The sequence below is a fragment of the Acanthaster planci genome, linkage group LG07, assembly GCF_054643075.1.
Source record: "Acanthaster planci isolate LZ-2023a linkage group LG07, COTS_SCS, whole genome shotgun sequence".
NCBI lineage: Eukaryota > Metazoa > Echinodermata > Asteroidea > Valvatida > Acanthasteridae > Acanthaster > Acanthaster planci.
In genome coordinates, this window is record NC_141783.1 from 15,711,265 (window position 1) to 15,737,463 (window position 26,199).

Genomic DNA, 26,199 nt, shown 5'->3' on the forward strand with positions numbered 1-26,199 from the left:
GTACACACGGGCACAAGTGTGGTACATTTGACAAAAAATATTTAGTAGGAAATTGTGAGCGCATGTGGAGTACAAAGGGGCGCAAGTCAGGTACATGTATATGTACATGTACAACTGTACATGTACAGCTGTACATGTACATGTACATCTGAGAAAAAACATGCCCTAGAGACGCCGTGAACGCGACGACGAATGCAGTATCGGCTCATGTAACGTCATGTGTTGTTTTATTCATATCACGCATTGCTGTATTATTCATGACCTATCCGGCTTGCGCCCAGACAGTGTCTGGTCTGGTTCTGAGTATGCTCTGGCGCGACTGTAAATAAAAAAGCAGCACAGATCAGGTAAGAGCCTTTGATCAAGGCGTGCGTCGTAACGCCGACACTAGTACAGTTGACAATTGTAAAAACACGAAACCGAGGCACTCCGGACACTAGTACAGTGGTAACTCGAAAAAAGACCAGCGAGAGTGGCACTCGGACTGACGGTCTGGAATCACCCGGCAGGCTCAACGCAGCATGGATTGGGAAACCTGACAAAATTAATGAACCATGAATACCACAAAACGGTTAAGCGCAACCTTGACTCTTGTGCAAATTTATCGTACTCCCTCGTGAGTCTAGTTAGCAAATGACTGAGGATTGAGTGTAATAAATTTGAAAATTACATCAATTGGCCCTGCACTGATAATGAGCAATCATATATGGATATGGCCAATGGGATGGGGGCACTGGCACGGATCCACGGTAGAGCCGTGCGGTGAGCCCCTATTGATCAGCCCGGGAGACCCGTTGCCTCGGCGCCAGCAGACTGAGTAGAGTCTTCTTAGTCACATCAATCGGTTTGGGGTGTGTTTTGGAGTTTTTGCCAGACAAGAGTGATGGAGCGATATACATTAAACGGTCGAAAGCCACAAAACCCAAGATGAAGGCCTCACTTTGTCTTTTTTGAGCAAAACCCATAGAGGCGGTTGACGTTACATTGGTGGCAGCAGCGGCACGCTGATCGGACGGAGAAGACGGTTGAAGTATGCTTGGTGTATTTTTAGGGCATGTACAACCCGAGTCACGTTGGTCTGGCATCCGACTCGCCACTCGGCGGAGATGGAATAGGACCTCGGAGATTGTGGGTCAGCCAAATGGGCATAAGAAAATGCTGTGGACTGTTGACGGACTGGACTCCGAGTCCTTTTCAATGAGGATGACCAAACTCTGGAAGATGTTGGCAGGAAGGAAGCAGCGACAGAGGGCCAGGCCAGACGGTTGAGCGACATGCATTGTCTGCACCGAAATAGTACGTGCTGTGTCCCCCCAGCAAACTGATCTGTGCTGTAGACATCGATGAAGTAGACTTAATTATGTTCCAGTCGGAACATTCAGGAGGGGCTTAGTTTCGGGACACTTGACGATGTTTCTGTTTGTTCACCTAGTGTCGGGCCCACAGGAAACCACCCCATGTTCAAGACGGCATCACAACAGACATTCCGTTCCATTTGGCACGTAGTCAAGCTGTGTGTGTTGTTGCAGCGGGGCAGGGCTTCATCCTGGGACTTTCCTCCTTTCCAGAACTACAAGAAGTGCCAGCGTCCATAGGGACCCCGACCCCCCCCCCATGCTGAGGGAGGGGGGGGGGTTCAGCAAAGCAAACACACTGTTCCATTCGGAACGTATGGTCAAGCTGTACGTGCCGTTGCAACGGGGGTGAGGCCTCATCACGTGGACTCCCCAAATTTTTCACTCCGTCAACTACAAGTGCTAGGGCTGACAAGAAACAACCCCACGGTGCAAATACGGACGCAGTCTCCCACATTTGGTGCCCACAGGCTGTGGCAGCCCCTGTTGCAGGGGTCGGAACCCAAAGACACCCAACAACACATATGCCGTACGGCGGATGGAATTGGGGGCCTCTCCCGGTCGCACTTTAGTCCTCCAACTCAGTGTGTCGAAGCCTAGCCTCCATTCGGAGCTAGTTCACCCGACAAGAGTCATGGAGGTGGCGCCCGTGGAGTTGCTCCTCGTGCAAGTGAATGGCGCGGAGCCAGTGGAGGGGCTCCGTGCGGTGATGAATGGGGTGGAGCCAACGGGGCCGCTCCGCACTGGCGCGAATGACGCGGAGCCTGCAGATGGGCTCCGCATGGGAGTTAATGGAGCCCAGCTGCTCCTCACAGAAGTCGATGGTGCAGGGCTGACGGAGGGCTCCGCACGGGAGTAAAAGGAGCAACTTGGCTCCTCACGCAAGTCCGTGATGCTGAGCCAGCAGGGGTGCTCCTCAGCTCACGGGAGTCAATGGAGCCACTCGGCTCCTCACACAAGGCAATGATGCTGAGGCGACAGGGGTGACCGAACCATGTACCACGGACGGGAATTAGGACGGCATCTACCCACCCGACGGCTGCGGGTAGTTGTCGCGCTGTGGCCGTGCTGGCTTGGTTAACAAAAAAGGAACCAAGTTGGATTGGCCGTTTAGACAATTCGTTACTAACCCATAACACGACGATCTACAGGGGGAGTCGCCTGGAGCCTGCTTCAGCCGATAGGCACACCGGATGACGAGGAGCTTGATGTGGAAATCCCTCCAGCAACAGCGTCTACCTCGGAGGGCTGCTTGATCCCTGCACCCCCTCGTTTTCTAGAGAATGCCCCCCACCGTTTCTGGGAGGAACCCATTCGGCGAACCGAAGTCCACTGGCAGATACCACCCAGCGGTACCCATTTTACTTTAGCGTTCCTGTTTTCTAAATTAATGTTTGGTTAAGCTTTTTTCATCTATTTTCCTTTTTTGTGTAAAAGTCGCAGGTGCCAGCGGCTCGAACCTCAGCAGGCACCTGGTCGCTAGTGCCCGCGGCTTTGTTCGGGAATGAACAAGAGTCCTTGAAGGGGCGGTGTAGCGTCGGTGCTGGATGGCCAGTGGGACTAGCACGGATCCACAGTAGAGCTGTGTGGTGGGCCCATACAGCTGGTCAGCCTGGCCCGGGAGACTCCCCGTTGTCGCGGCGCCGGCGCAGTTAAGTGTTTTCTTAGTCACGTTGTTTTTGGGTGCGTTTTGGAACCTAATGCCAGAAAAGAGTGATAATATACGACCAAAAGCCACAAAAACCCAAGTAGAAGACTTTTCAGCGTCTTTTGTCAGCGTGAGCAAGATCCATGGAGGCAGTTGGCGTTACATTACATCAAAATGGAGTCAATCCAACCACCTGACCATGAAATCAGGCAGGGACTGAAACTCCCATCCACATGCTGACCTAAGTGGGATTCGAACCTGGATCGCAGAGGTGGAAGCCGAGGAAAGAGCCACTACACCAACTTGACTCCAGCTTCAGTTGGGACAACTCTTGGGCGTTCCAGGTGGTTCCTTTAGGTCTGCAATCAGTACCTCGGCTGAAAACAAAGTTGATGAAACCAGAAGTAGATGTCCGACGATCTCATCGAAAGTGGTGATATGCTTCGACGATCTTCTGTTGATTTCACAATCTTGGGCAGATTGCAACAGGCAAATGACTTACCTCCTTGATTCACTCCCTAACCCAATAGGGTTTATGTAAAATCATATTAAAATCGGAGAATTTAGGACTGTTAGGGATCGCCACCCAGATAGAGTTTCTGGGTCATACTGCAGATTCCCAGAAAATGATGCCGAGTCTTCGATGTCCAAAATTTTGTGGAGATGTGCAATCGGATGGCCAAAAAATTAAGTGCAACTGGCAAGCCCAATTGGGAAAATGAATGCTATGGCAGATGTGGCTGTTGTTTTCAAAGCCTGACGAGCAGACCTAATTCAGTCAGTCGATCCAGCTAAGTCCTACTTATCAGAGTCTGATTTCTGTGTCTCAAGACAGTCATTGAAATATTGGGCCCCCTTTTCTAAGTTCTATCACAGAAGTTGGCAGTTACTTCACTAATGTTTATTTCTTCAAAAGAATAAGTCAATGCAACAACCAGATTTATTAAACTAAGACATTAAACGTCAGTATTTCAATCAAATTTTATATGATTTGGCTCTTTCTTCTGTATATACTTACGTAGAATCAATTTAATATTTGCAAAAAAAATGTCTGGAGACACCCGTAAGTTGGTATCAAAAGGACCTTTGTGGAAAAAAAGAAAGACAAGTCCGGACTAATTTTAACATTCCAGAGAAGATTTGCACAGCATCATCGGTTTTGTGGCATGTCTTGTGTGTCAATGACAGAATTTGAATTGTATTTTGAAGTAAATGAAATCGAAATCTGCATTGAATTTGTGTAGGGCTTGTAATGTCTCAATAAATTCATCCTGGAAACACCTCGTTTGTGCCATTTTCATCCTAATTCGTCACGCATTCCATACAAGTATTGTGAAACACGAACTTCCTGGTGTAAAAATGTGAAAAGTCTAAATTGACCCTTCAACTTTGAAATCTGTAGTAAAGTTGAAATCTTAACGGTAATGATCAATGCAAATAATGTTTAATTCTATGTTCCTCGAAGCACCAAAATTTGAGAATGACTTCATTGTGGGACTGGTGGCATATCAGTTCAAACTTGTCTAGAGAACATAAAATATAAACTTGTATATTTTAATTCTATTGCAACCTCAAACAATCTGAAATTATCTGAGGTTAAGTACAGATTCAACCAGGCTGAGGCTAAGCTTCCTCGGAAGTTCTCTGATCACTGATTGGCTATAATTTGTGAGCAAACCTTTTTCTTTTGGAAGGGAGCAGGTACACTTAATAATACTGAATATTTATAAAATGCACATATCCAGAATTTCTGGTGCTCAAGGCGCTACGTCAGCATTAAACTTGATCACTGTGCCCATAACCATCAATAAACCATCTCAGCTCTCTAGGAAGCACACAGCTTGATGCTACCATTTTGGATGCAAACGGCTAATCAAGCAAAAGCATTTCTGTCCTTACAGGTGGAGTGAGGCAAGTCCGGGTAAAGTGACTTCAAGGTCACGACATGCAACCAGTGGCTGGATTCGAACCCCCAACCCTATTGTGTGGGAGATACAAATCCTGACCACTGAGCTAAACCCTTCCACATAGGGAAGGCTGGGGACGTAAAAAGCCACAGTCTCCTTCTCCTTCCAGCAAATGGCCGCTTACGCATTGGTTTCAAGCTGGTGGTCACCTAGTTCGTTTCCCGTCCATCAACTGGCATTGTGTTTTGCTGCTTGGGCAGACAGTCTCAAAACTAGAGCTACTGTCATCCATATCTGGAGGAATTTCATCTTTGTCAAAGGGGTGCCATTTGGAATCCACCTCGGGCACAAAAGGGTCCTGAACAACAGCATCCACGGTCTCTGCTGAAGTTGGAATGGTGAGTCGATGCGCGTGCAACATCATGCGATACGGCTTGACGTCCCGCCGCATACTGTACGTGTAATCGCCAACGACTGGGTGCCCAAGACTCCAGCAGTGGACCCTCAGTTGGTGCCTCCTTCCTGCCAAAGTGAATAGACTCAAGTTAAGTATTGTGACTTTACTTTTCATACATTGCAGTCACATGGACCTGCTAATGCCTCCCCCCCCCAAAAAAAACAAAAGTCACAGGAACAACAATGCATAACTTTGCACAATTTAGAACAGTGCAGCACAGAATAGCAACACATTTAGTTTCCTGTGTCTAGGAAATTTGACTGGTCAGACATTGGTCCTAATTTCAAGGCTAAGACAATTTGAATAATTGAATATATGAATGATCCACTTTCTGCTTGATTGATTTTTCAGTTATGAAGCAGAATCAAAATACACGTTTTACAAAAGGTTTGCAAAAAAAGACTTAAAGGAAAAATCCTGGCCTTGCTTTTGGACGTATTTATTAAGCTGCCTTATTGTTTTTCTCATTATAACTTTAAAATGCTTCAAGAATGCAATCATATGCCAAAAATTTTGATTTTTTCCCATTTCATTTTTTTGATTTTCACTTCTGAATATAGCATTTCAAAAATAATTGATAATTATTTGATAACTGGCTGCATATCCAAGTCTTAGAATAACCTGCACTACCCGACCTGATTTCATTGACTTGAACAGAAAACATTGATACAGAAAATCGGTGCAGTTATACACTTGGATGGGAAAACGTAAAAAACAAATTTCCGAGATCTCAACGAATTCAAGGCTCCACGAAATGAGACCATCCTTGCATTGGGACCCACTGTACGCGTATGCCCCGCCTACCCTCAATCTTCATGTACCTGTCAGTGGCTTGAGTAGCACCTTGCTGGCTGGCTGTCCGTCATATAGACCACGCTGTATGACGTATAAGTCGGTGACCGCTGGGAGTATTTTGACAGCATCTGACTGAGGGGCACTAACATCATCCACCACGCACATCATGTGAGTGTAGCCCTCCAGCGAGTTGGGATAAACAGGCTTGTCAATACGGAGGTAGTTCTCTCTTACATGACCTCTCAACTTGTAGTAGAACAGAAAATACGAAGTGCGTATACTGAGAAAATATTGTGTTATTCAAAACAGTCTCTGAAAGCAGCATTTCCAAAACTCCTCTTATCAAGTACATTTTGCAGGCAGCTAAAATTCATACTCACCAGGGCATGATAAGACTTCTTGACTTTGTGCTTCTTGAATGCCTTTACAGCATCGGCTGATGCTTTCTTGTTCAGAGCTACACAAAGAGCTCCACTGGTAGAGTAATCTAAACGGTGAACAAACCTTGAAAAAAAAGAGGAGTTAAAATCACATCCATGCACATGAGTCTCATATGGTCAAAATAAACAAACTAACTGAAGGCCGGATTTGAATCAGACATCAAGAGGTTTAGTAAAAACATGAAATTAACACGAGTTCTTACTCTACCAGTATTTTTCCTTCAGTGATGAAAAGATGTATTTTTGCGTTGGGGAGATGTTTATTTATATAACAGGTTTTTTGCCCTTACCCAACGTATATATTAATGAGGGCAAAAACTTGTTATATAAATTAACATCTCCCCAATGCAAAAAATACATCTTGAAAATAGTTCGCGGTACGCGCTGCTTCACCTGACTCGGACCGGCCAGCCGACCCTGGCAAGCTCGGTGGTCGAGTGGTTAAGACATCTGCACTAGTAAGCAGGAGGTCTTGGGTTCGAGTCCCACCCGAGTAAGCTTGTGACTTTTTTTGCAAGCTCTCGGACAATCACTGAGCATACAGTGTTTATTAATAGATATGTTGGATAAGGGCAAAAAACCTGTTACATAAAAATACAAAGATGGAAAGCAGTATCACAAAGTCATTGTTTCTGAATGGTATTCAGAAAAAAACAATTTGTCAAAAACTATTGTATATAGGGAAACTGACTAGCTGCTTATATTTATCATAGAGATGAACTAAGAAGTTGACTGGAGTGGGATTTGAACCTGTGACCAGCCCCAAGTTGGTAGCTCTTCCCAAGAATCCCATTTGTCAATATCTTTGTTCAGCAGAACAAGTCAGAAGCCAAGAAACCTGGAACACCAGCTGGATAGCTGATAGAGCACCGGTACGGTATTCTGGAGGTCGCACGTTCAAATCCAGCTACAGTTAATTTTTTTGTTCATCTTGATAAAAATAATTTATACCGAAACTGATGAGCGACACTTGCATCCACCAACTCAGGAAATCGATACGCCAGCTGTGTTGCCACGGTGACCCTGTCGCCACTGTCATTGCTGTTGATTTTGACGTCATAATGTTTATTTACAACGATGAAGTTGGGACTCTTGTACATGATTTCCACGGCTTCCATGGTTGCGGATCTGTTTTGCCCCAAGACACCTCTGCAAACCCAGGCATGCAACCAGTGAAGGTTAACTTGAAGTCGCTGCAGGTATTTCCCCATCAGGGGTGCCCAGATGAGGAGACACTGTGTGTACATGTAAGTAATTGGCACGAACAAGTTTCAAAAACTTAAACAGCAATTAATAACTCAGAACAAAACAGTTGCCTCTCTCTCAGTCTCTGGTCAAAGTGCAGCATGCTTAACTTCAAATAATTCAAACTCCAGAACAAAAACAAACTTCAACTAAAACAAAGACTTTCCTTATCAATCATGCTTAAAAATGGAAAAAAAGAACCTCTATCACCTGTAGGGGCTCTGACTCATGTTTTTAAGCATGATAAATTGATATCTAAGGTATCTCTTTGGCCCGCGATCTAGTAACTGGGATGCTTTGCCTTTTTAACACAAGTTTTGACGTAGTCAAAGAAAGTCAAATACTTGTACCCCTTTTAAAGAATTTTGATTTGTAACTTGTAAGCCCACAATTTACTAAGTCTGGACCCTACAAATTGCTTTTAAAAAGGTGATTTGTACCTAGGCCTTCCTGGCCTAGCCTACCTGTAAAGTGTACTGTAGTTACTACAACCTAATGTTAATGCTAACAGGGGGGGGGACACTGGGCTGCAATTTCCTTGCTCTTGGTAGGTCTAAGATTTGTCAGAATTTCATTACAGGAATAGGACCTTAAGTTCTAGCATCACTAGGCATGACGTTAGTTAGGAATTAAGGTTAACATGCATCATAACATAGTTTTACCATGGAGGTGGGAAAAGAAACAATGTCATGACAATTTTTCTGTCAAAATTGGACCAGCCCAACTGCAGCACTACTACAGTTGGGATAGTTGGGACAATCCCAACTGTAGTGCTGCAGTTGGGCTGGTCCAATTTTGACAGAAAAATTCTTAACCAGGCCTTATCCAGGTTTACAAATCTCGCACTTAACACAGTTCATCTAAAATATGGCAATTCATCTGTGACATGACACTACGATTTTGGAACATGCTGGGCACACGCACAATGGACCACTGTGCTGTAGTCGGGCCGGCCCAACTACAGCACGCTAGTTGGGACCAGCCCAACTATATTAGGGCGTCAACTCACATCATCACTACAAGTACGACACTAGCGCTCACTCAGTGCCACGCCGGCAAGGCAGTGTCCATTCCCAGGATTCAGAGAGGTCTGCTTTGCATGCATGATAGACTAGTGAAATACTCAAACAGTCGATCTCAACTGACCACAAAGACAAAACATATCAATGTGCAGTACACTGTATGCAGAGTCGTAAAAATGCCGGTGTTTTCTAAATAATGGCTTAGGCTCTGTGATAGTGATACGTGCAGTTCTTGTAATGAAAAAACGTGCGCAGAGGGCGCTGTGTCACATGTTTGCTGCTGGTACACGTTTTTAGTCCATGAGTATAACATGCGTTGAAGAGTACCAGCATATTTATTTTTCGTCACTTTCGCGGGAATTTTGTGGCAACGAAGTGGTAGGCCCTAAAGTAATTTCAGATTAAATTTAGGCCTATATACTACCTTCATGACCTTTACAATTACATGCACAGTTGGCACTTTTTAAAAAAGGCAGTCAACAAGGAAGGCCAAACACTGTCGAGATTCCTCATTAGTCTGGATCTGTTGAACTTACTTGGAAGGAAACTGAGTTCCCGTGATTGTCATGATCGTACAGAGAGGCCTAACTTCAGTTCAGTGTTGGCCCGGCTCCTGTCCAGCATGTCCAGTCGTCATGCATGTCGTGTAATTTAGCATCGATGTCAACAGTGGTCAAGCATCATGCCTCAAGTTGACTGCCTCAACAGTCACAGAACATCAGAGCTAAGGTTAACTTAAGAGCCCGAGTAACTGCAGGGGCCTATCAAGTATCATGTTCATGAAGCTGGTCACTTGGCGCATGGCCTGGAGTCTGTGTTGACATTTTTGTTGCTTCTGTCACAGCATCACACTGCATTGTGTCCTGAGAGAAATTTTAAAAACTGACAATGACACATGAATGACCAATGACAGAGTCTGTAAAGTGTAATGCACTACTAGCATCAGTTTTATGAATGAAAAAAATTGAAAGACGGCAAATACTTTTCTTACGCAACGTTAGGCCTAATTAATTGACAATATGGAGGACGATTTTGAGGATCGATTTGCTGATGAACTGGAGGCGATGAGAGAGATGGAGATGGAATTTGAAGGTTTGGAGACTTTATGGAAATTAATTTTGAATGTGAAATTTACGTGAACAATGGGCCTAACAAGGAGAGAGTTCCATATACACTGATATACGGACAACACTTATTTACCCTTAAAATGTTATAACAGCCATCATAATGTGAAAAGAATTTTAAGATGTCCTAAAAAGTGAAGTTTAGCTAGATAAATTCCAAAGCATTTCCTTAGAAAACACTTCTTTTTTCAGACAGGTCTCATAGGTATGTGCACAGGGGCATCAAGTGTTGTCCATATATGGAACTCTTTCCCATAACAATTTGAATTCTCCATACTAAAAACACTGTTGCTACATGTATACCTCGTGATTCGGGGCAAGCTGTCTTAGTTACATGTACATAAGACGTGCTTTGCACCAATACACTGGTTTCAATGGATAAGAAGGGCACAAAGGGACCAGTCCATTCCAGAGATGGTGGTTGTTTTGCAAAAGCTTGCCCCGAATCACGAGATATAGTAACAGTGTTATTAGTCTGAGGAATTCAAATTATGTTCATGTGCAATCAGATAACTCAGTGTACCAGAATTTATTTAAATTTAACTCGCAAACCTCTTATTTTGTGAGCCCACCCTTAATGCACAAAATCAGACACAAAATATGGTGGCATTTAAAGCCTAAGTTTTCAGAAATACCTCAAACAGTTGACCCATTCCTATTGGTTAAGAGCATGTCAGATGATAAAAATTATTATTGTTTTTAAAACACACTTCTGGTTAATCTGTGAGGGATTGGGAAATTTTGACTCAGTTTTTAACTTAAGTAATCTCATGCGACAATCAGTATTATCACTTAGGACGTGTGATAAAACTAATGAGATCACATTCCATAGCGTTAAAATTGCACTATGCACCAACATCGCGGCCTTCTGCATCACATTTTTGTATATTTGTGTTACATCTGTACACAGGTTTGTCATGTTAAGAACAATCTTTTATGTCACGCTACAGCCTCTCAAAGAACTCAGAGTAAAACTGGTAGGTCGTCAAATGCCCTGCAAGCCAACGGCACTCAAAACCTCAGTGGATCTAAGAACTCCACTAGTCAGTCCCAGAGCCACTCTGACCCCATCACTGCTCTGAACACAAATGGCAAACTGATGTCAGCGCCGTGTGGACTCCAGAATGGTTTCTTGGGAGAGCTGCAAGCTGATGCCTCGGAGAGGAAAGCTAAGAAAAGGGACATTGAGGAAATGTTTGGCCCGTTGTCTGACAGTGAAGACGAGCTGGTCATAGATGCACCATTGCCTACCGTCGGTAAGGCCTACACTGTATATGGCTTCAAACTTCCCTTTCCCCTTAACCCTGCATGTATCTCCTGAGACCTGAAACTTGGCTTAATCTTCCAAAATTCACCACAGTGGAATGGCCAATTTCACACTCTGCCTAAATATACTTTCAAGGTACATCGAGTAAGGCTGAGTTGGTTTCACTGTTCACAAAAGCAGAAACAAACTATGCATGTTTCTTTTGCGTTTCATGACAGGGGTCCGTCCCCTAGTTAAATGAGGAGGTTGGTAGTTTATCTGGTGTTCAGTTGGAATTAGTGTTTCATTCTCTTAGTGCTTGTGAGATAATACAACATAAAAAGTTAAAACTTTTAAACTCTAGCAGAATTTTGGGGGTAATGCCTTGAAAAATGCATTTTGAGTGCAATTTTCTAACTAAATAATTGAACATTTCTGTTTGTTTGAATAAATTTCACTTTCTAATATTTAAATTGCTGTAACTGTTTCAGAATGCATTGATGAAGCTGCATGCTTGTCTTTGCTTAACTCTAAACTCACGTTTGACTTTTAATTGATTGAAAATAATGTGCATATTAAATGTAATAATGCACACTCCCTTGCATTTTTGTTCGTAGGAATCTTTTGTAATCAGCCCAGATTATGCAGTCCAGTTATTTTGTATATTGTAACGATGGCAGAGGTATTCAGTGTGGAATACATGAAGTCAGGGTCAAAGGTCATGTCTTACATTTTCAGCTCCAACAGCAAAGCGGCCGAGAAAGCTTTTCCAAGATGCCGGGAAAACGACAGAAAAGGTCACCACCTCCCCACTGCCCTCACCGACTCCTGACGAGAAAGCCCTGGCAAAGATTATGCAGCACCGGCAGCAGGTGGCCACTCAGGCAGCCCAGGAACCCTCGGATGCATCCAGGGCACCCTTGGCAAACCTTGGGCAAGAGTCCATCTGGCCGGTTGGGTACCAGCGGCTACGGATCCTTCACAGGGAGCCTCCTGGTCAGTCGGCAAAACTTACCGGACAGGATGGGAGGCGGGTGTACCTCAGGATGAAGGAGGTTGTCAGCGTAGAGGATAAAATGGTAAGGGGACACATTCTACATGCAATCTCTCTCCCAGCCACTTCCATCCGACTCATATTCAATCATGATTACCTTTTGCAGTGTGCTATTTATTTACAAGAAAACATGGATCATACAGTGCCAAAACTTTATTGGATGTGCCATCTAACGCTACAAATAGCAAGCCCACTGTCACTTGGCCCTTTGTGTCCAAAATGTCCTCTATTCCTTTTGTAATCTTTAAACTTCCATAGTGCCACAACCTATATGATTATTTTCCAGTGCCCTTCAAATTTGTTTTCTCTTTCTGTGTTTCTTTCTGCACCAAACAGAAAAATAAGTCAATCTTCAAGCAGAACCCCAGATGTCCTCTTCGACTTCTTGCAAGATCGGTGGAGACGATGAGAGATGAACTTGAGAATGAGGTAAAGCGAAAAGATGTCACGAAAACGTAGTGTAAAGGATCAAATATGGGTAATTCCTAATTTCTGATAACTGAAATTTACTTTTCGGTTATCTTTGCTCCCCAGAGACACGTGCGAATGGTGAAAGAGGCCAGAAGTATTTCAACATCTATGAATAGGTGAGATAAATGCAGTGGCAGTGGGTACTGGGTTCTGATGTAGTAGGTTCACTTTGTTTTTGAGAATCATAAACCGAAACAAATTTACCCTGCTTGTTAAACTTTTTGGCCCCCTTTCCTTGTTGAAATTCCCCCAAATTGACAGCGCCCCTTTTTAAACTTGTTAGTTTTAATGATACTCAGAAAGTGTGGTGTCCATTATCCCAAAAATTCTTCCGAGAATGTTATCAACTGAAAGGGATTATTGAGGACATGTACATTTTTGAGTTATCGTCATTTCATCACAGATGTCTTCCTGTGACGATTGCTTTTTGTTACGTTATCAATCAGAGGGCTGACCAAGAAGCTTGGGATGTCAGCTGGCGATGATGCAGATGACGAGATGGATGATGGAGGTGATGATGTGGAGGAGGTTGCCAGCAAGGAGAAGTCCTCGGCATTGTGGGTGGACCAGTACGCTCCCAGACGCTACACGGATCTTCTCAGCGATGACGTGAGCACTAATGACACAGATGTCTTCCAGACGGCCTTTCCTTCTTTGAAGGCTTTCTCTTATTTCATAAACAAAATGCTTTCCAATTTGTGTCACAGTTGGGCTGATACATACCACTCTCACTAGTAACAGAAGGGCCTATTTCGTAACTTTGTACTGAAACGGGTCTGACCCTTTTTATTGTATTGAACACATTACCAACACATTGTCGGTAAATATTGGAAGCAGTGAGCTTTTTTTCTGATAATTTATTCAAAATTCATATTTGTTCTTAATCGACTGAAAATTTCTTGTAAACCTAGATTTCATGTGATAATACTTTTTCTGTTAGATTTTTAGTCAGGGACATCATGCTGTCAATTTTCAAAAGATGTTTTCTTTATTTAAGTTTATGGAAGCATTTTTCAAGAGTGTCTCGCTCAATATCAGAAAGACACAAAACAGTTTGCATAATTTTGGATTGCTTATTGTTTTCAGGGGATAAACCGCAATCTTCTTTACTGGCTGAAACTCTGGGATTACCTGGTATTTGGGAAGGAGAAAAAACAACGGAAGAAACCTCAGCAGCAACAGCAACAGAAGCAAGCAGAGGCCAAGAACTTCAAGCAGTTCAAGAACAAGTTCCAGCAGGAGGAACCTCAAGAGGCAAGTCTCGGTCTGTCGTCCTGTCCGTCTGTTCCTTTAGCCACGGTATAGTGCTGCAAATTCAAGAGCTTTGTGTGCGGTGCGATGATTCAAAGATCGTGAGATTTTGGAGAACACGGAGCTTATGTTGCTTGTCCACCCAGGAGTAAATGGGTGCCTTTCAGTTTTGCCAAAATGGTAATACAGAGCTCCTCTACCAGCATACTCACGGAAAGCTATTACTGAGCTAGCACGACACTTTAACGCATGGCATATATATTTTTAAACTTGATGCACTCATATTTTGTAACAAGTTATTAACACCCTGTTGGTGGAAGAAAGCATTTTGCTTGACCAAGCATGGCTTCATGGCTTCTTATTATGGTCTCTGGATCAGTCTATATTCTGATTTCCAGCCTTCAACCAGTTTTAGTGGATGACTTATCAGTTGACTCAGTTTTTGGTTCTTAAATTGCAAGAAGTCACCTCAGATGATCTTGCGAACGTGTTCCTTTTCTTACCGTGAAGGAGCTTGATGAGAACAATCGCCCTGTCCACAAGATCGCCCTGCTGTGTGGCCCACCTGGCCTTGGCAAGACCACTCTGGCACACATCATCGCTCGGCATGCTGGATACAACGTGGTGGAAATGAATGCCAGGTGAATGATAGAAGCATCCTCAGACAGTCATGGGGGACATGTAGCCCAGCGGTTAGGGTGTGTAACTCCCCATCATAGGGTCAGGGGTTGGAAACAGTAGTTGGGTATGTATTGTGATCTTGGGTAAGTCACTTTACTCTGACTTGCCTCTCTCTTCCTGCGGGTACAGAGTCTTTTGAACCAGGAAGTGTAGTGCATATGAATGGAGAGAGCGTGTGTTGGTTCACACACTGGTTTGCACACTAATGCCTGCACACATATAAATGTGCACCTGATGTATTCCCATGGGTACTCTATAAATGAAGGCAGATCTGTGATGGTTGTCTTTCATTAAGCTGTTTGTGGCCGTAATGACAGCATAGAGCTGTAATTGAAAGAAAGTACTCTTGTTGCAGTGATGATCGGAGTGTCGATGTCTTCCGGAATAAACTAGAATCGTCCACTCAGATGCAATCAGTGTTAACGACAGATAGGAGACCCAACTGCCTGGTCATAGATGAAATTGACGGAGCTCCCGCAGTAAGTCCAATATTTTTGCGTGGCTTTGTAGCAAAACAAATAGGCGTCAATTTATTAGAGTGTTTTCCTACGTCTCCAAACTTGGCTTGTGAAGGTTTCGACTTTAAGTGTGGGTGGGAACACACTACTGTACATTGATGTGAGCCTGGATGAGTCATTTTGTGTTCAGTTACATCACTCAAGGCACCTCACTTCATGTATCATTGAGAAATGTGATTTATGTAACCCAACTCAGCTTACACTGGTCAATTTGAGGGAAAAAAACCTGTATCACTGAAATTTGGATGTCACTTATTGTTCTCTCTATTCATGAAATCTTTTAAATTACAGCACTCCTTTTTTAATATTGGAGAGTTTTACCTCCTTTCTTGTGTAATCTATCACTTTTCAGCCGGCCATCAATTGTCTTCTGAATTACATCAAAGGTGCTTCAGACAACTCCAATCCGACAGACGTAGCGGCCGCTAACACTAAGAAGAAGAAATCAAAGAATTTACTCCGGCCCATCATATGTATATGTAACGATCCGTAAGTAATATTTCAAGTCAATTCCAGGCCCTATCCCCCCTGAGTTGAAGTGCACTTTCACCGGCGAAAGAAAGACAGACTGGTACAAAGTTTCCAACCAGGTTCTTGCACGCATTCGGCGTGCACGCGAAGACCATACATTCCAAAATAAATTTGTTGCATGTACTCATCATGCCCGGCATCAAATCCGCATATAAAGTGCTCATATAAGTACTTGTTCAAAAACCACCTCCAGGGGGTTTGCATGGCTGCCATCTTGCAGGCCGATGCTTTTGTTCCACAGGGTATGCAAAAAAGGAGGTTTCCCTTGTGGAACAAAAGAATTGCCATGCAAGATGGCTACCATGCAAAGCCTCTGTTGATGGTGTTGGGAAGTGTGATTGAAGCCCGCTACGTGGCAAGGAATGGGCTCTGGCATTAGGCTGTTATCCCTTGTGAGCCTGTGTTGTCGGAAGAGCACCAGAATTCGGGCCTGGAGAACTGGAGGTCTTTAGGTCAAGTCAGTGGGCCCATTTCCTGGGTCTGCCAAGCACAGAAATTAGAGTTCCACACACAGAAATCTCCTGACACCCCGTGCCCAAACCCTAGGAGACTGGTCTGAAAATGTTAAGTCTTTTCCAAGTAAACGCTTCCATATTTTCCCTGTTAAATTGTGACATTTTATGATGTGTTATCACTTTCTGAAAGCTGATCTACCATTTCAGGGGAAAGTAAATGATGTCTGCATATGGGAACTCTTACCCAGAAGTTCACAGAAGATTTTGCTCGGCACAAACCAAATTTGCTCATTGACTGGTTCTGCGATTGGTGCCTGACAGAGCACATGAAAGTTTCAGAGCTGTTTTCCTCGCTTTACAGCACCACAAAAGTGGCCCCCTATTTTTCTGAACACCCCTTGCTTATTCAGGTTACTAACCATGCACTGAGGTAACCAATCCAGTATTAGATAGGTGCATAGGGGTATTACCAGATTTACAAGTCTCGTGGGCTTAGGTTGGAGTCAGTTTTTCATTTTAAAGCAGTAGCCACATGTATTCCAAAGAGACAAATGTTTCTTTGCACTTCACATGAAGATGTCTCAGGTTTGTTTCTCAAGTTACTGATCAAGTAAATCATGAACTTCCACTTTATTGGTTTGTAGCCCTGAAATCTTATTTGATTAATCATGTTACCATGGTTACTGTTCCTGTGACACTCTAAGTAGACTGGATAAGTCTGATTTTTTACCTCCGGACTGCAATCCAGAAGGCTTGGATTCATGTCCCGATTCAGGCATATTTGCTTGTCTCACCTTGATTGATTTCTATGTCTGTGACAGGTATGTTCCCGCGCTGAGGCTGCTTAGGCAGCAAGCCTTTGTCACCCATTTTCCTCCGACCCTCAGCGCAAGACTTGCAGCGAGGCTAAATGAGGTACTGTATATAATTTTTTTTTGGGCTTTGATTCTACGTATCTTGTTAGAAGATGAAAAGAGATGCGTCTAACCACTTTAATGATCAAGTGCTAATTTATGATTTCTCCAGATTGCCCGAAATAATGCCATACGGACGGACATGACTGCACTGATGGCACTGTGTACCAAGGCTGACAATGACATACGGTCTTGTCTCAACACATTACAGGTATTTTTCAATATTTACAATCAGAATAATCTTTTGTAGTGTTTCTATTCACTTGTTACCTATTGTATCTTTATTCCCTAATAGTAACGCGGAAACTGTCTATTTTTTATTTTTAACCCCTTCGCTATGGAGGACTGCTCCTACCACCCCACCGTTGTGTGAGGATTAGTGCATACCACACATACAGTCTATTCACCATGCAGCTTCACCATGCTGGTTCAATGGGGCCTGCTGGTGGACAAAGCCCTCCATTCAGGGCATGCCACAGCCCAGCAGTCACGGTCAAAATAATTCCACCGTGAAGGGGCTCAAATCAATAATATAATCAAATGTCACAAAATGTAGTGAAGGGTCATTTGCAGTCTAAAACAGCCGTAATTTTTTAACCTACCGCATTTTATTAATCTCAGCTGTCCAATTGCAGATTGTGTAAAGAGAGTTAGTATTATTTGAGAGTTATCATTTTTGTCTTGCCGCAGTTTATCCACAGCCAGGGCAGAGTACTTAGCCTAGCCCTTGTCCACTCGTTGAGCATCGGCCAAAAAGACCGACATAAAGGCTTCTTTGCTATATGGCAGGACATATTCAAGCTACCGCAGCCAAAGAGGTTAGTGTAGTCTCACCATGGCAGTCACTTAATCTGAATTATTTATAGAATTTCCAGAAATTCTATGCGTAGTATTGAATAGAAATTATTCGAGTGAAATACGTGAAGAACATCTGTTTTTTTCTCCCCAAGCTTTTTTTTTTCAAATGTGCAAGTTAGTGCATGCTAATTTGAAACATGTGTTAGCTTTTGTCTGTAGGCTCTGAGTACTTAAAACCACCCCCCCCCCATATCACTGGAGGAAGATCATTGTTTTCCAAAGTTTGCTCATCAGGGTTAGTGTGACATATCTATTAGGATGGTTGTTGACCACTATCGACGAAGATGAAGATGAATTTTATCTCCCCCCCCCCACTGTTCTATCAGGAAGCAGTATGCCAACCCCCACGACGTCGCAGCAGGCAAGGCTACGATTGCCAGCGCAGCAGACGGTACCCTCGGTCTTGACGCCAGCAACCCGACGTCAGTGACAGCACGCTTCTACAATGTGCTGCAGCTGGCACAAGGGGCTGGTGACTATGACAAACTCATGCAAGGTATGACATTGACTGTGGCAACCATCTTGGTGTAGTTCCCAGAGGTCCTGTTACTTGTCACAATGAAGCAATTAATGACAATGCTGGCACTTTTACATAGAGCCCTACATTGGTCACGCTGACAATTTGAAACCTTTTTTACGATAACATTATGATATTATTACTTCTTATTTTCACATTACTGACATCAGTCACAAACAAAAAGCTATTAAAATATACTTTTTTCCATTCCAGGGATATTTGAGAACTATTTGGAGATGAAATTCAAGGACCCAAGACTTGAGGCAGTGAGTAAAAATACTTTTTCTCTTTTCTAATCATGTGAAATTGAATGCTCAATTTAAATTATTTGAAGAACAAAATTTAAGTTTCCTCGAGTCGGTGGCCGTAACAGATTCACAGTGATATTGAGTGCACTGCCTCCTCTCCTTCTGTAATTGGAAGATCAGAAGTTTCCCCACGTATTTGGGATTTGCAGGGAAGTGACAAGTAATTCCTGCCCACAGAAATGAATATATTTGTAGTTCAAAGTGGGACTTCAGAATTTGGATCAGGAAATAAATGCTACCATTTAAGTTTTAGGTTTATCACATATCACACTAGGCGTAGCATTCGCTATTAAATATGGGGCCTGTATGTATTCCACCTGCATTTGCCACTGATGGAGCTAAGATAGTGATGTTTAGAATACTTGTAACTGATACCTTGATCATTTTACTAAGTATTAGCTGCCGAGTTATGATCTGTAAAAACTTCGTTTAGGACCCATTGACATTCCAAGTGTATTTTACAAATGTTGGAGTGCATACTTTTGTAGTGTGTGAGAAGCACACCAGGAGATTTTTGGGGCAAGTGTGTTCAACTTTTGTGGCAAGTGTGCCAAGGATTTTCAGCCAAGCCTGCCCTGTAACAGCAAGCGTGCTGAGGATTTTCAGCCAAGCCTGCCCTGTAACAGCAAGCGAGCCAAGGATTTTCAGCCAAGCCTGCCCTGTAACAGCAAGCGAGCCAAGGATTTTCAGCCAAGCCTGCCCTGTAACAGCAAGCGAGCCAAGGATTTTCAGCCAAGCCTGCCCTGTAACAGCAAGCGTGCTAAGGATTTTCAGCCAAGCCTGCCCTGTAACGGCAAGCGTGCTAAGGATTTTCAGCCAAGCCTGCCCTGTAACAGCAAGCGTGCTGAGGATTTTCAGCCAAGCCTGCCCTGTAACAGCAAGCGAGCCAAGGATTTTCAGCCAAGCCTGCCCTGTAACGGCAAGCGTGCCCAGTAATTTCTGGCTAGTGTGCCAGTAATCACTTTACAATGTTAACCCTTGATTCTCAAGTGGGAAATATGTTATGGCCCATTGCCCATTTGGTAATCTGCCTTGAAGAATCAGTGCAGTAGCTCAGAAGCTGTGCCAAAAGTCAGATCAATTTGTTTGCAGTGTTTTTTTTCTCATGTGTTGTCAAAAATTGACCAGTTACCTCTTCTAGTGCTGAAAAGCTTTGAGGAAGGTTTTTCATTGATGGGCCAAAAAATAAAAGCTGCTTTTCTGAAGTGGTAAATATGGGCACGTTGTTTTTCACACTTGTAGCTGAATCTGGCATCTGATTGGTTGGTCTTCTACGATCGCCTTGGGAGCGTCGTTGCACGCAGTCAGAACTACACCTTCTATCGGTATCTTGGCTACGTGCCAGTCGTGTTTCATCTTTTGTTTGCATCATCCTCGCAGCCCCGCCTTAAGTACCCAAATGCAGCATATGAGGTAAGTTCTGATTTGGGGGGGGTAACCTGCAGCTCCTATCTGAGCCTTTTTGGCATAACTCTGACTACATAGAGGACTGAAGTGATTACGTCACATGCACAATTATATTTGTAAGAGTCACACCAGTGCAAGAATTGGAACACAAACCAATGCACATGTACTCCATTCATTTACACTACACTTGTCAAAATGATGTTACATTTTGGTACTCTTTGAAGTCAGATGCAAGAAGTCGATGAAGACGATGGCTGAAGGAAGAGGATAAAATTGGATCAAAGAAAACCAATTTTTTTACATTTGTTTGTATTAGTTGAAGCTTGGCAAAATGTTGATTGTTTTAACCTTAACAATCCTTAACAATGGAAGATCAGGACTGTTAGGAAGTCCATAAAGGAGCCAGCTCAAAGAGGAGAATCTGGAGGAAGTTTTCTCAGCACAATTTCTTGGAACAGACTGACAGCATTTCACTAAGCCTTGGAAATTTACATTATTCAATCAAGTGACAATGAAGTGCGGAAAATCCGATTCAAACAAGTACTAGTTAAGTTGGGTTGGCCTCAATCCAAGTGTAACTCATCGTTTATTCCAACTTGAGTCTTGTATCAGGCAGTGTTGTAGTCGAGTCCATCTCAAGTCCTCTCATAAAAGAGTTATACTCCAATTTATGCTATTGTTCACGGTCTTTTATCCCATATATTTTCATCCCATATATTGTTATGGATTTGTTTTCTTATTGTTTTTATTCTTACCCGGGGGGTGAATCTGATATATTGGACTTTGATGTCTTTTTCACCACCCTAAAGTTTGTTTGAAATAAATAAATAAAAGTAACTGGGTTGAAGTGACGAAGGAATGCTTTTGTCACAGTTTTTCCGAATAGCTTGTGACTTGACCAAAAACTGGATAGCTTAAGGTGTACTTGCAGGGACCTGTGATAAACTCAACTACGACACTGGTATTAGGCAAAATGCTTCCAGCTCCCTAGCCGGTTTTCTTCCTTACACAGAATTCAGTCAAGCAGACCAGGACCCAGAACTTGCTGACCACCATCCTGTCCGAGGTGTGTCCCAGCACGGCTTGCTTCTTGGACCCACGCATGGCAGTCACTCAGATCCTGCCCCTGCTTCTCATCATACTCCAGCCAACGTTCAGGCCGGTGAGTTGACCATGCCACTGTCCAGTGGGTCAATTCGAAGCGCACCCGAGATTTTTCAGATGCACGTTCAAGGTCTGCCCTATCAGTGCGGCCCTATGCAGACTCGCACACAAACAACAAACTGGCTCCTTCTGCAAGATCGTGAGTGATGTGGAGTGTTTGCAAGTCTGGATGAAAAGTAATGCTGTGATGTACTGTCTTCATGAATACTAATTGGTTGGCCTGGCCTTTGCTGCACCATTCTTCTGCTTGCGATCGTAACTTTGAAGTGCAGTGTTTCAAATGTCAGTTGCCGTTGTCATCCTGTGGTGGGCATTTACAAAATTGACCGTAATCCCAGGCAGTTCAGTAGAAAGAGCACCAGTAGTGCTGCAGCTGAACCGCCGAACCGAACCTTGACACCTACTTGCAGCACTAAGCGCTAGTGCTGAATGAAGAAGTAGATGTCTTCAAATTTGTGCAGGAGGCGCAAGCTGTGGCTGTTCTTTAAACTTTGCTGGCTGGAACCCTTGAAGTTAGAGAAACGAAGTAACTTTCAGCGTTTTAAGGGTTGGGGAAAACTTGAGAAAACCCTGTGTGTTCAAGAAAGGGCTGAAAATTAAATCAATCTAGGGGCCAACGGGGAAGCAACTTTAGTCCTTGGAAAGTTGAGAGTAAGGGTTGTTCAATCAACTCAGTAATTCTAAAATTCCTAGGAGATTTTTTGGGAAAAAAATGATTCAATGTACTTTTGCATCTACTAACCCTGTTCACATCTTGTAAAACTTCTTGCTCATGGACACAAGCACGTGTCCACTGCCTGTATCCGGACCCTACATCACCTGAATTTTTCCCCTTTTTTAGGTGAACACTCAGTTATTCAATGCCCAAGAGAAGCAACAGCTGAAGGAAGTAATCAACACCATGATTGCCTACAACCTCACCTACAACCAGGAACGCAGCACCGAAGGGCAGTATAATTACGTCCTTGACCCGTATGTATGCAGTATATGAAACAGTGGACCACTTTGAAATAAAAGAATGTGGGAATGAATATTGCAGTTGTTCTCAGGTATCTTTGTTTGGTTTTTTCTAAAGTTTACAGATGAAGCTTTTAACACTGATTTTACATATGAATTGAATATTTTAATCGAAATTAAAAATTACAACTTTCTTGCCACAAATCATTTTTTTTTACTCTTATAGCTAGCTGTACAGTACTGTCCCCTCAAGAAGACTCTGTTAAATGTTTTGAAGGGGATTTTCAATTTAGGGTCATTGTCCCCAGCAAGCAGATGCACTGGCCAGTTGATATTTATGCGGGTTTTTTGTCTGGCAGAAATCTTGATTCCGTTGCGAGGTTCAGCAATACCCCTCCCACCAAGCAGATGACGTATGCGGCGAAGCAGCTTATTGCTAGAGAGGTAGGTTTATGTTGTAAACTCCCCTTTGGTATTTGACTTCAACCGTGTTTAGCCACAGAGCAGTCACACCAAAAAAAAATCAAAACCCTCTGTATGGCCCCTCCAAAGCTTACCCTCCGTACACTTTTCTTTTTAGATATAGGGTGAGAGGTTTGCCGACAAAAAAGCAAATAATCAGTTGTTGCTTTCTCGGTAGATTGCTTTGGAGAAAATGCGACGCAGTGAAGCCACTATTGGAAGTAAAACTGGGTGAGTGGGAGTGATTTCCTTCATGTGGTGGGTGTCAGTCCTAAACCAACTTCTGCTGTAGTGTACTGGCGTGTGACATCATTTGAACCAGGAAGTGTAATGAAAACAAATGTAGTACTCGCGAGTGTTGGCTCAAGCGCTGGCTTTACACGTACAATTGTGCATGTGATATATTCACTTGGATACTCTGAAATGCCAATATTTAACAAAATCAGTTTAGTCCGTTATGTCTGGTGAACAGAAAATTCAACGTCGAATCATCAAAAAATCCCCTTGGGGGTGAAATGGCGGGTAGAATAAATAGTTGAGCATTCAATGTTTTGGTAGTGTACGCACTAAAGTGAGAAAATTTCTGAAAATGAAAACCAAAAAATAAAATGCATTATCATGCATTTGAAAAAATGGCCGAAGACTCTTCCAAAAACACCAGTTTTTCTTAAATCTAAATTACAAATTTGATTTTTTTTGTCCAATTTGCTGACGGGAATGAAAATCAAACAGCTTAACGCATCCAAGTTTATCGGGTAACTGTCTGGCCTTGAAGTGACACTGAAGAGTTTTCAAACTATTCCAGTACCTGTAAGTAGGGTTTTACTTTGTGTTGGATGAAGCGCATCAACCCCTGTTATTTTGTTCCAAATTTCTCAAAGTGATACCCAGAAGAGGACTAAACCTACGTCAGCCAAGAGAGACGAAGGGGCAGCCTCAACAAAGGTCCCGCGACACTTGGAGAAGCTACAGCCCAAAAAAGTCCAGGACGAACCAGAAAAGGTGAAAGAAAACGTCGCTTGAAATATTCTCAAAAACTTTCCGTGTATTTTGGGTTGCATTTTGTTAAGTATTTATCATTTTTGTAATCATGCTTCAAATTTTCTTCATTTACAGCCCACCAGAGATTTCTTTGGTCGGATTATCAAGAAGAAAACCCCAGAGCCCAAGTCAGGTGAGAGTGATTTCTGCAATTTTGTCAAATCCTTCAATGCTAACTTTTCCTTTGAATACTGGCGTACTTGCGTCGACATTTTACGGTCTAATGTAAGACTTGTTGCCTTGCCTGAGTAACTAGTCATCTTTGTTTTGAAGGGGTTGAATGTCCAGAATTATTGAAAAACTGATCTTCAAACACAAGTGCTTAAAGAGTGGCCTCATTTGAACATCATCAAATTCTTATCCAACCTTTAGAGTCATTGAGATCCACAGTAGAGCGTAGCGGAGAAGGCGAAACGAAACACCGAAAAGAATAAAAAGAAACTAGATCATTCACTGAACTTAGCGCATATTTGCTCAATTTGGGGATGTCCTACAAGTGACCCGATAGTTGTGTTTCATTTGGTCACATGGACAGCCGATGCAACAGACAGCAGCAGTGCCAGCAACGAGCCTGGGTCAAGTCAGAGCAGCAAGGCCGAGGCCAGACGGGAGCAGCAGGAGCAGCTCTCAGGCAAAGTTTGGTATAAATTCAACCAGGGGTTCACCAACGCCGTGCGCAAGACAGTCCGCATCCAGGACCTGCTCTAAGGTTGGACTCCACTCTACGGCTCCTCTTCCCCGCATCCAAGCATTGAACTTTCGATCTAATTGAAATTGACTAAGACTACACTTTTTAAGTGTGTAACAAATTAGGTGTCAGTGATAAGTTTATATTACTATATAGTTTAGGCAGAAATAGCGTCCCGATTTTCACTTTATCTCCTCATCTCTTTATCATCACGATGAGATAACTTGAGGATGATTTGCTCTCCTGAACATCTTAGAATGCAGTACTGTAAGCTCATCCGTCACAAATTGATCATGAACCAATCACAAGTCATCCAGTCCCAAGCCATGAGCTATTCAAACGAGCCATGCATTCATTTGCTTAGTAACCCATCCTGTGGATTGACGATGTACTTAAAGGTTATAGCCAGACTTGAGATAAGATTCAACTGTAACTCTGATGGAACATAATTTTCAGCAACTAATGAAGAATGTGTTGTTTTGTTTGGGCTGTCAAGCAGAATTCCTTCAATGAAGTATTATTTTCTCTCTGAATACATTTATTTCATTTTTTACTCATTTTGTTGTCAAGAGAAAAGTGTCACAAAGAATCTGAAAAGACTTGAAAAGGAAGAGCACAGGAAATGTTAGAGAATTAGTTCTCTTTGTAAAAGTGATAATTGATCCCATTATGAACAAATTTGTCTACGAAATCGACTCTGTTAATAAACAAGCATAAACCAAAACAAGCACCTCTTGTGCCAGCCACATGCATTTGTTACAACTTCATAGCCCTCCCATAAAAATACCTTCAATTTCACAGTGCTTTTTCCCACAAAATTTGTTACATTGTTTATCATATTTTGTTACTATTACGTACACCTGATGGAATAGGTAGAGATGCTTTGAACATGGAGTACCGAGTAATTGGTATCCTACGCCCCCGAGAGATTCTATTTAATATCCATCTAATGGTTCACTTTAGTCTGGTGTCATTGTGCAGTAACGGAAGCCCCTGCATGTCCCAGTTTCAGATATCAGTGACGAGGGCTGGCAGAACACTTTCCAATTTCTTGAAGTTGGTAATAGCAAAAATTATGCTTTGCACCAAAAAGTCCTTCATGCTTAGCATTAAACGATTACCAACCAAATTTGTCCTGTGATGCATGTATCAACTTTGACTGGTTCTCAGCTAGGATTTTCCTGATTCTGTCTCGTGTTCATTTGTTTTCTTTCCATTTTCTGAATGAGGAATGGATGTTTTCACGATAAGCAGGGGTGCGATGTCTCAATATTTTTCTGGATTTCAGGATTTTTTAACCCACAAATTCTGGATTTCTGAAAGATCAATCATTTATGTTTTGCTCATTTTTGTAGTTTGTACCTAAAATTTGTGCCAGATTTAATACACTGAGCCCCGCCTCTTCACAGTGTTCTATTGTCGAAACATCTCCTCTGCTAGATATTTCGTGGATTATCCCTCATCCCCCCTCATCTCACACTTTGTAAGACAGCTTTGGATATTCTATTAAGCAGCTCTTCTTCTCTGCTTAGCACCTTAGCCTAATTGGCCCGAGGGTCTTGTTTCACCAGCCAGCCATCAGAGTAATTGTCACGAGGCAGGCCAGGCTTACCTTGGAGCCTGCCTTCGTTTGTCCCGTCACTCAACGCTCTGAGTCAGACGGTGGTTGCTGGATGGAGAGCT

At 43.0% G+C, this 26,199-nt stretch overlaps 2 protein-coding genes across 4 annotated transcripts; one reads left to right on the forward strand and one right to left on the reverse strand.

Moving 5' to 3' along the window:
- Nucleotides 1-3,889: 3,889 nt before the first annotated feature.
- rpusd1 (RNA pseudouridine synthase domain containing 1) lies at nt 3,890-9,122 on the reverse strand. 3 transcript variants are annotated; one of them, XM_022236887.2, is made up of 5 exons: nt 8,857-9,122; nt 7,554-7,751; nt 6,543-6,666; nt 6,189-6,408; nt 3,890-5,432 (listed from the first exon to the last, which is right to left on the reverse strand). In XM_022236887.2, the coding sequence occupies exons 1-5, from the start codon at nt 8,859-8,861 to the stop codon at nt 5,116-5,118; spliced, it is 864 nt and encodes a 287-aa protein (XP_022092579.2). In that variant the 5' UTR covers nt 8,862-9,122; the 3' UTR covers nt 3,890-5,115. The 3 variants fall into 3 exon arrangements, with proteins under 3 accessions (XP_022092579.2, XP_022092576.2, XP_022092578.2); XM_022236884.2 differs by having other exon boundaries at nt 7,554-7,837; XM_022236886.2 differs by lacking the exon at nt 8,857-9,122 and adding an exon at nt 8,663-8,843 and having other exon boundaries at nt 7,554-7,837.
- Nucleotides 9,123-9,177: 55 nt separating this feature from the next.
- On the forward strand, nt 9,178-25,243 carry chtf18 (chromosome transmission fidelity factor 18). The gene is made up of 23 exons (XM_087139355.1): nt 9,178-9,961; nt 10,944-11,249; nt 11,978-12,318; nt 12,630-12,722; nt 12,828-12,880; nt 13,211-13,373; nt 13,851-14,018; nt 14,526-14,656; nt 15,052-15,175; nt 15,567-15,703; nt 17,022-17,115; nt 17,227-17,325; nt 17,805-17,932; nt 18,299-18,468; nt 18,703-18,755; nt 20,040-20,210; nt 21,217-21,366; nt 22,210-22,340; nt 22,685-22,769; nt 22,966-23,018; nt 23,669-23,789; nt 23,904-23,961; nt 24,364-25,243. The coding sequence occupies exons 1-23, from the start codon at nt 9,889-9,891 to the stop codon at nt 24,534-24,536; spliced, it is 3,075 nt and encodes a 1,024-aa protein (XP_086995481.1). The 5' UTR covers nt 9,178-9,888; the 3' UTR covers nt 24,537-25,243.
- The last annotated feature ends 956 nt before the right edge of the window (nt 25,244-26,199 follow it).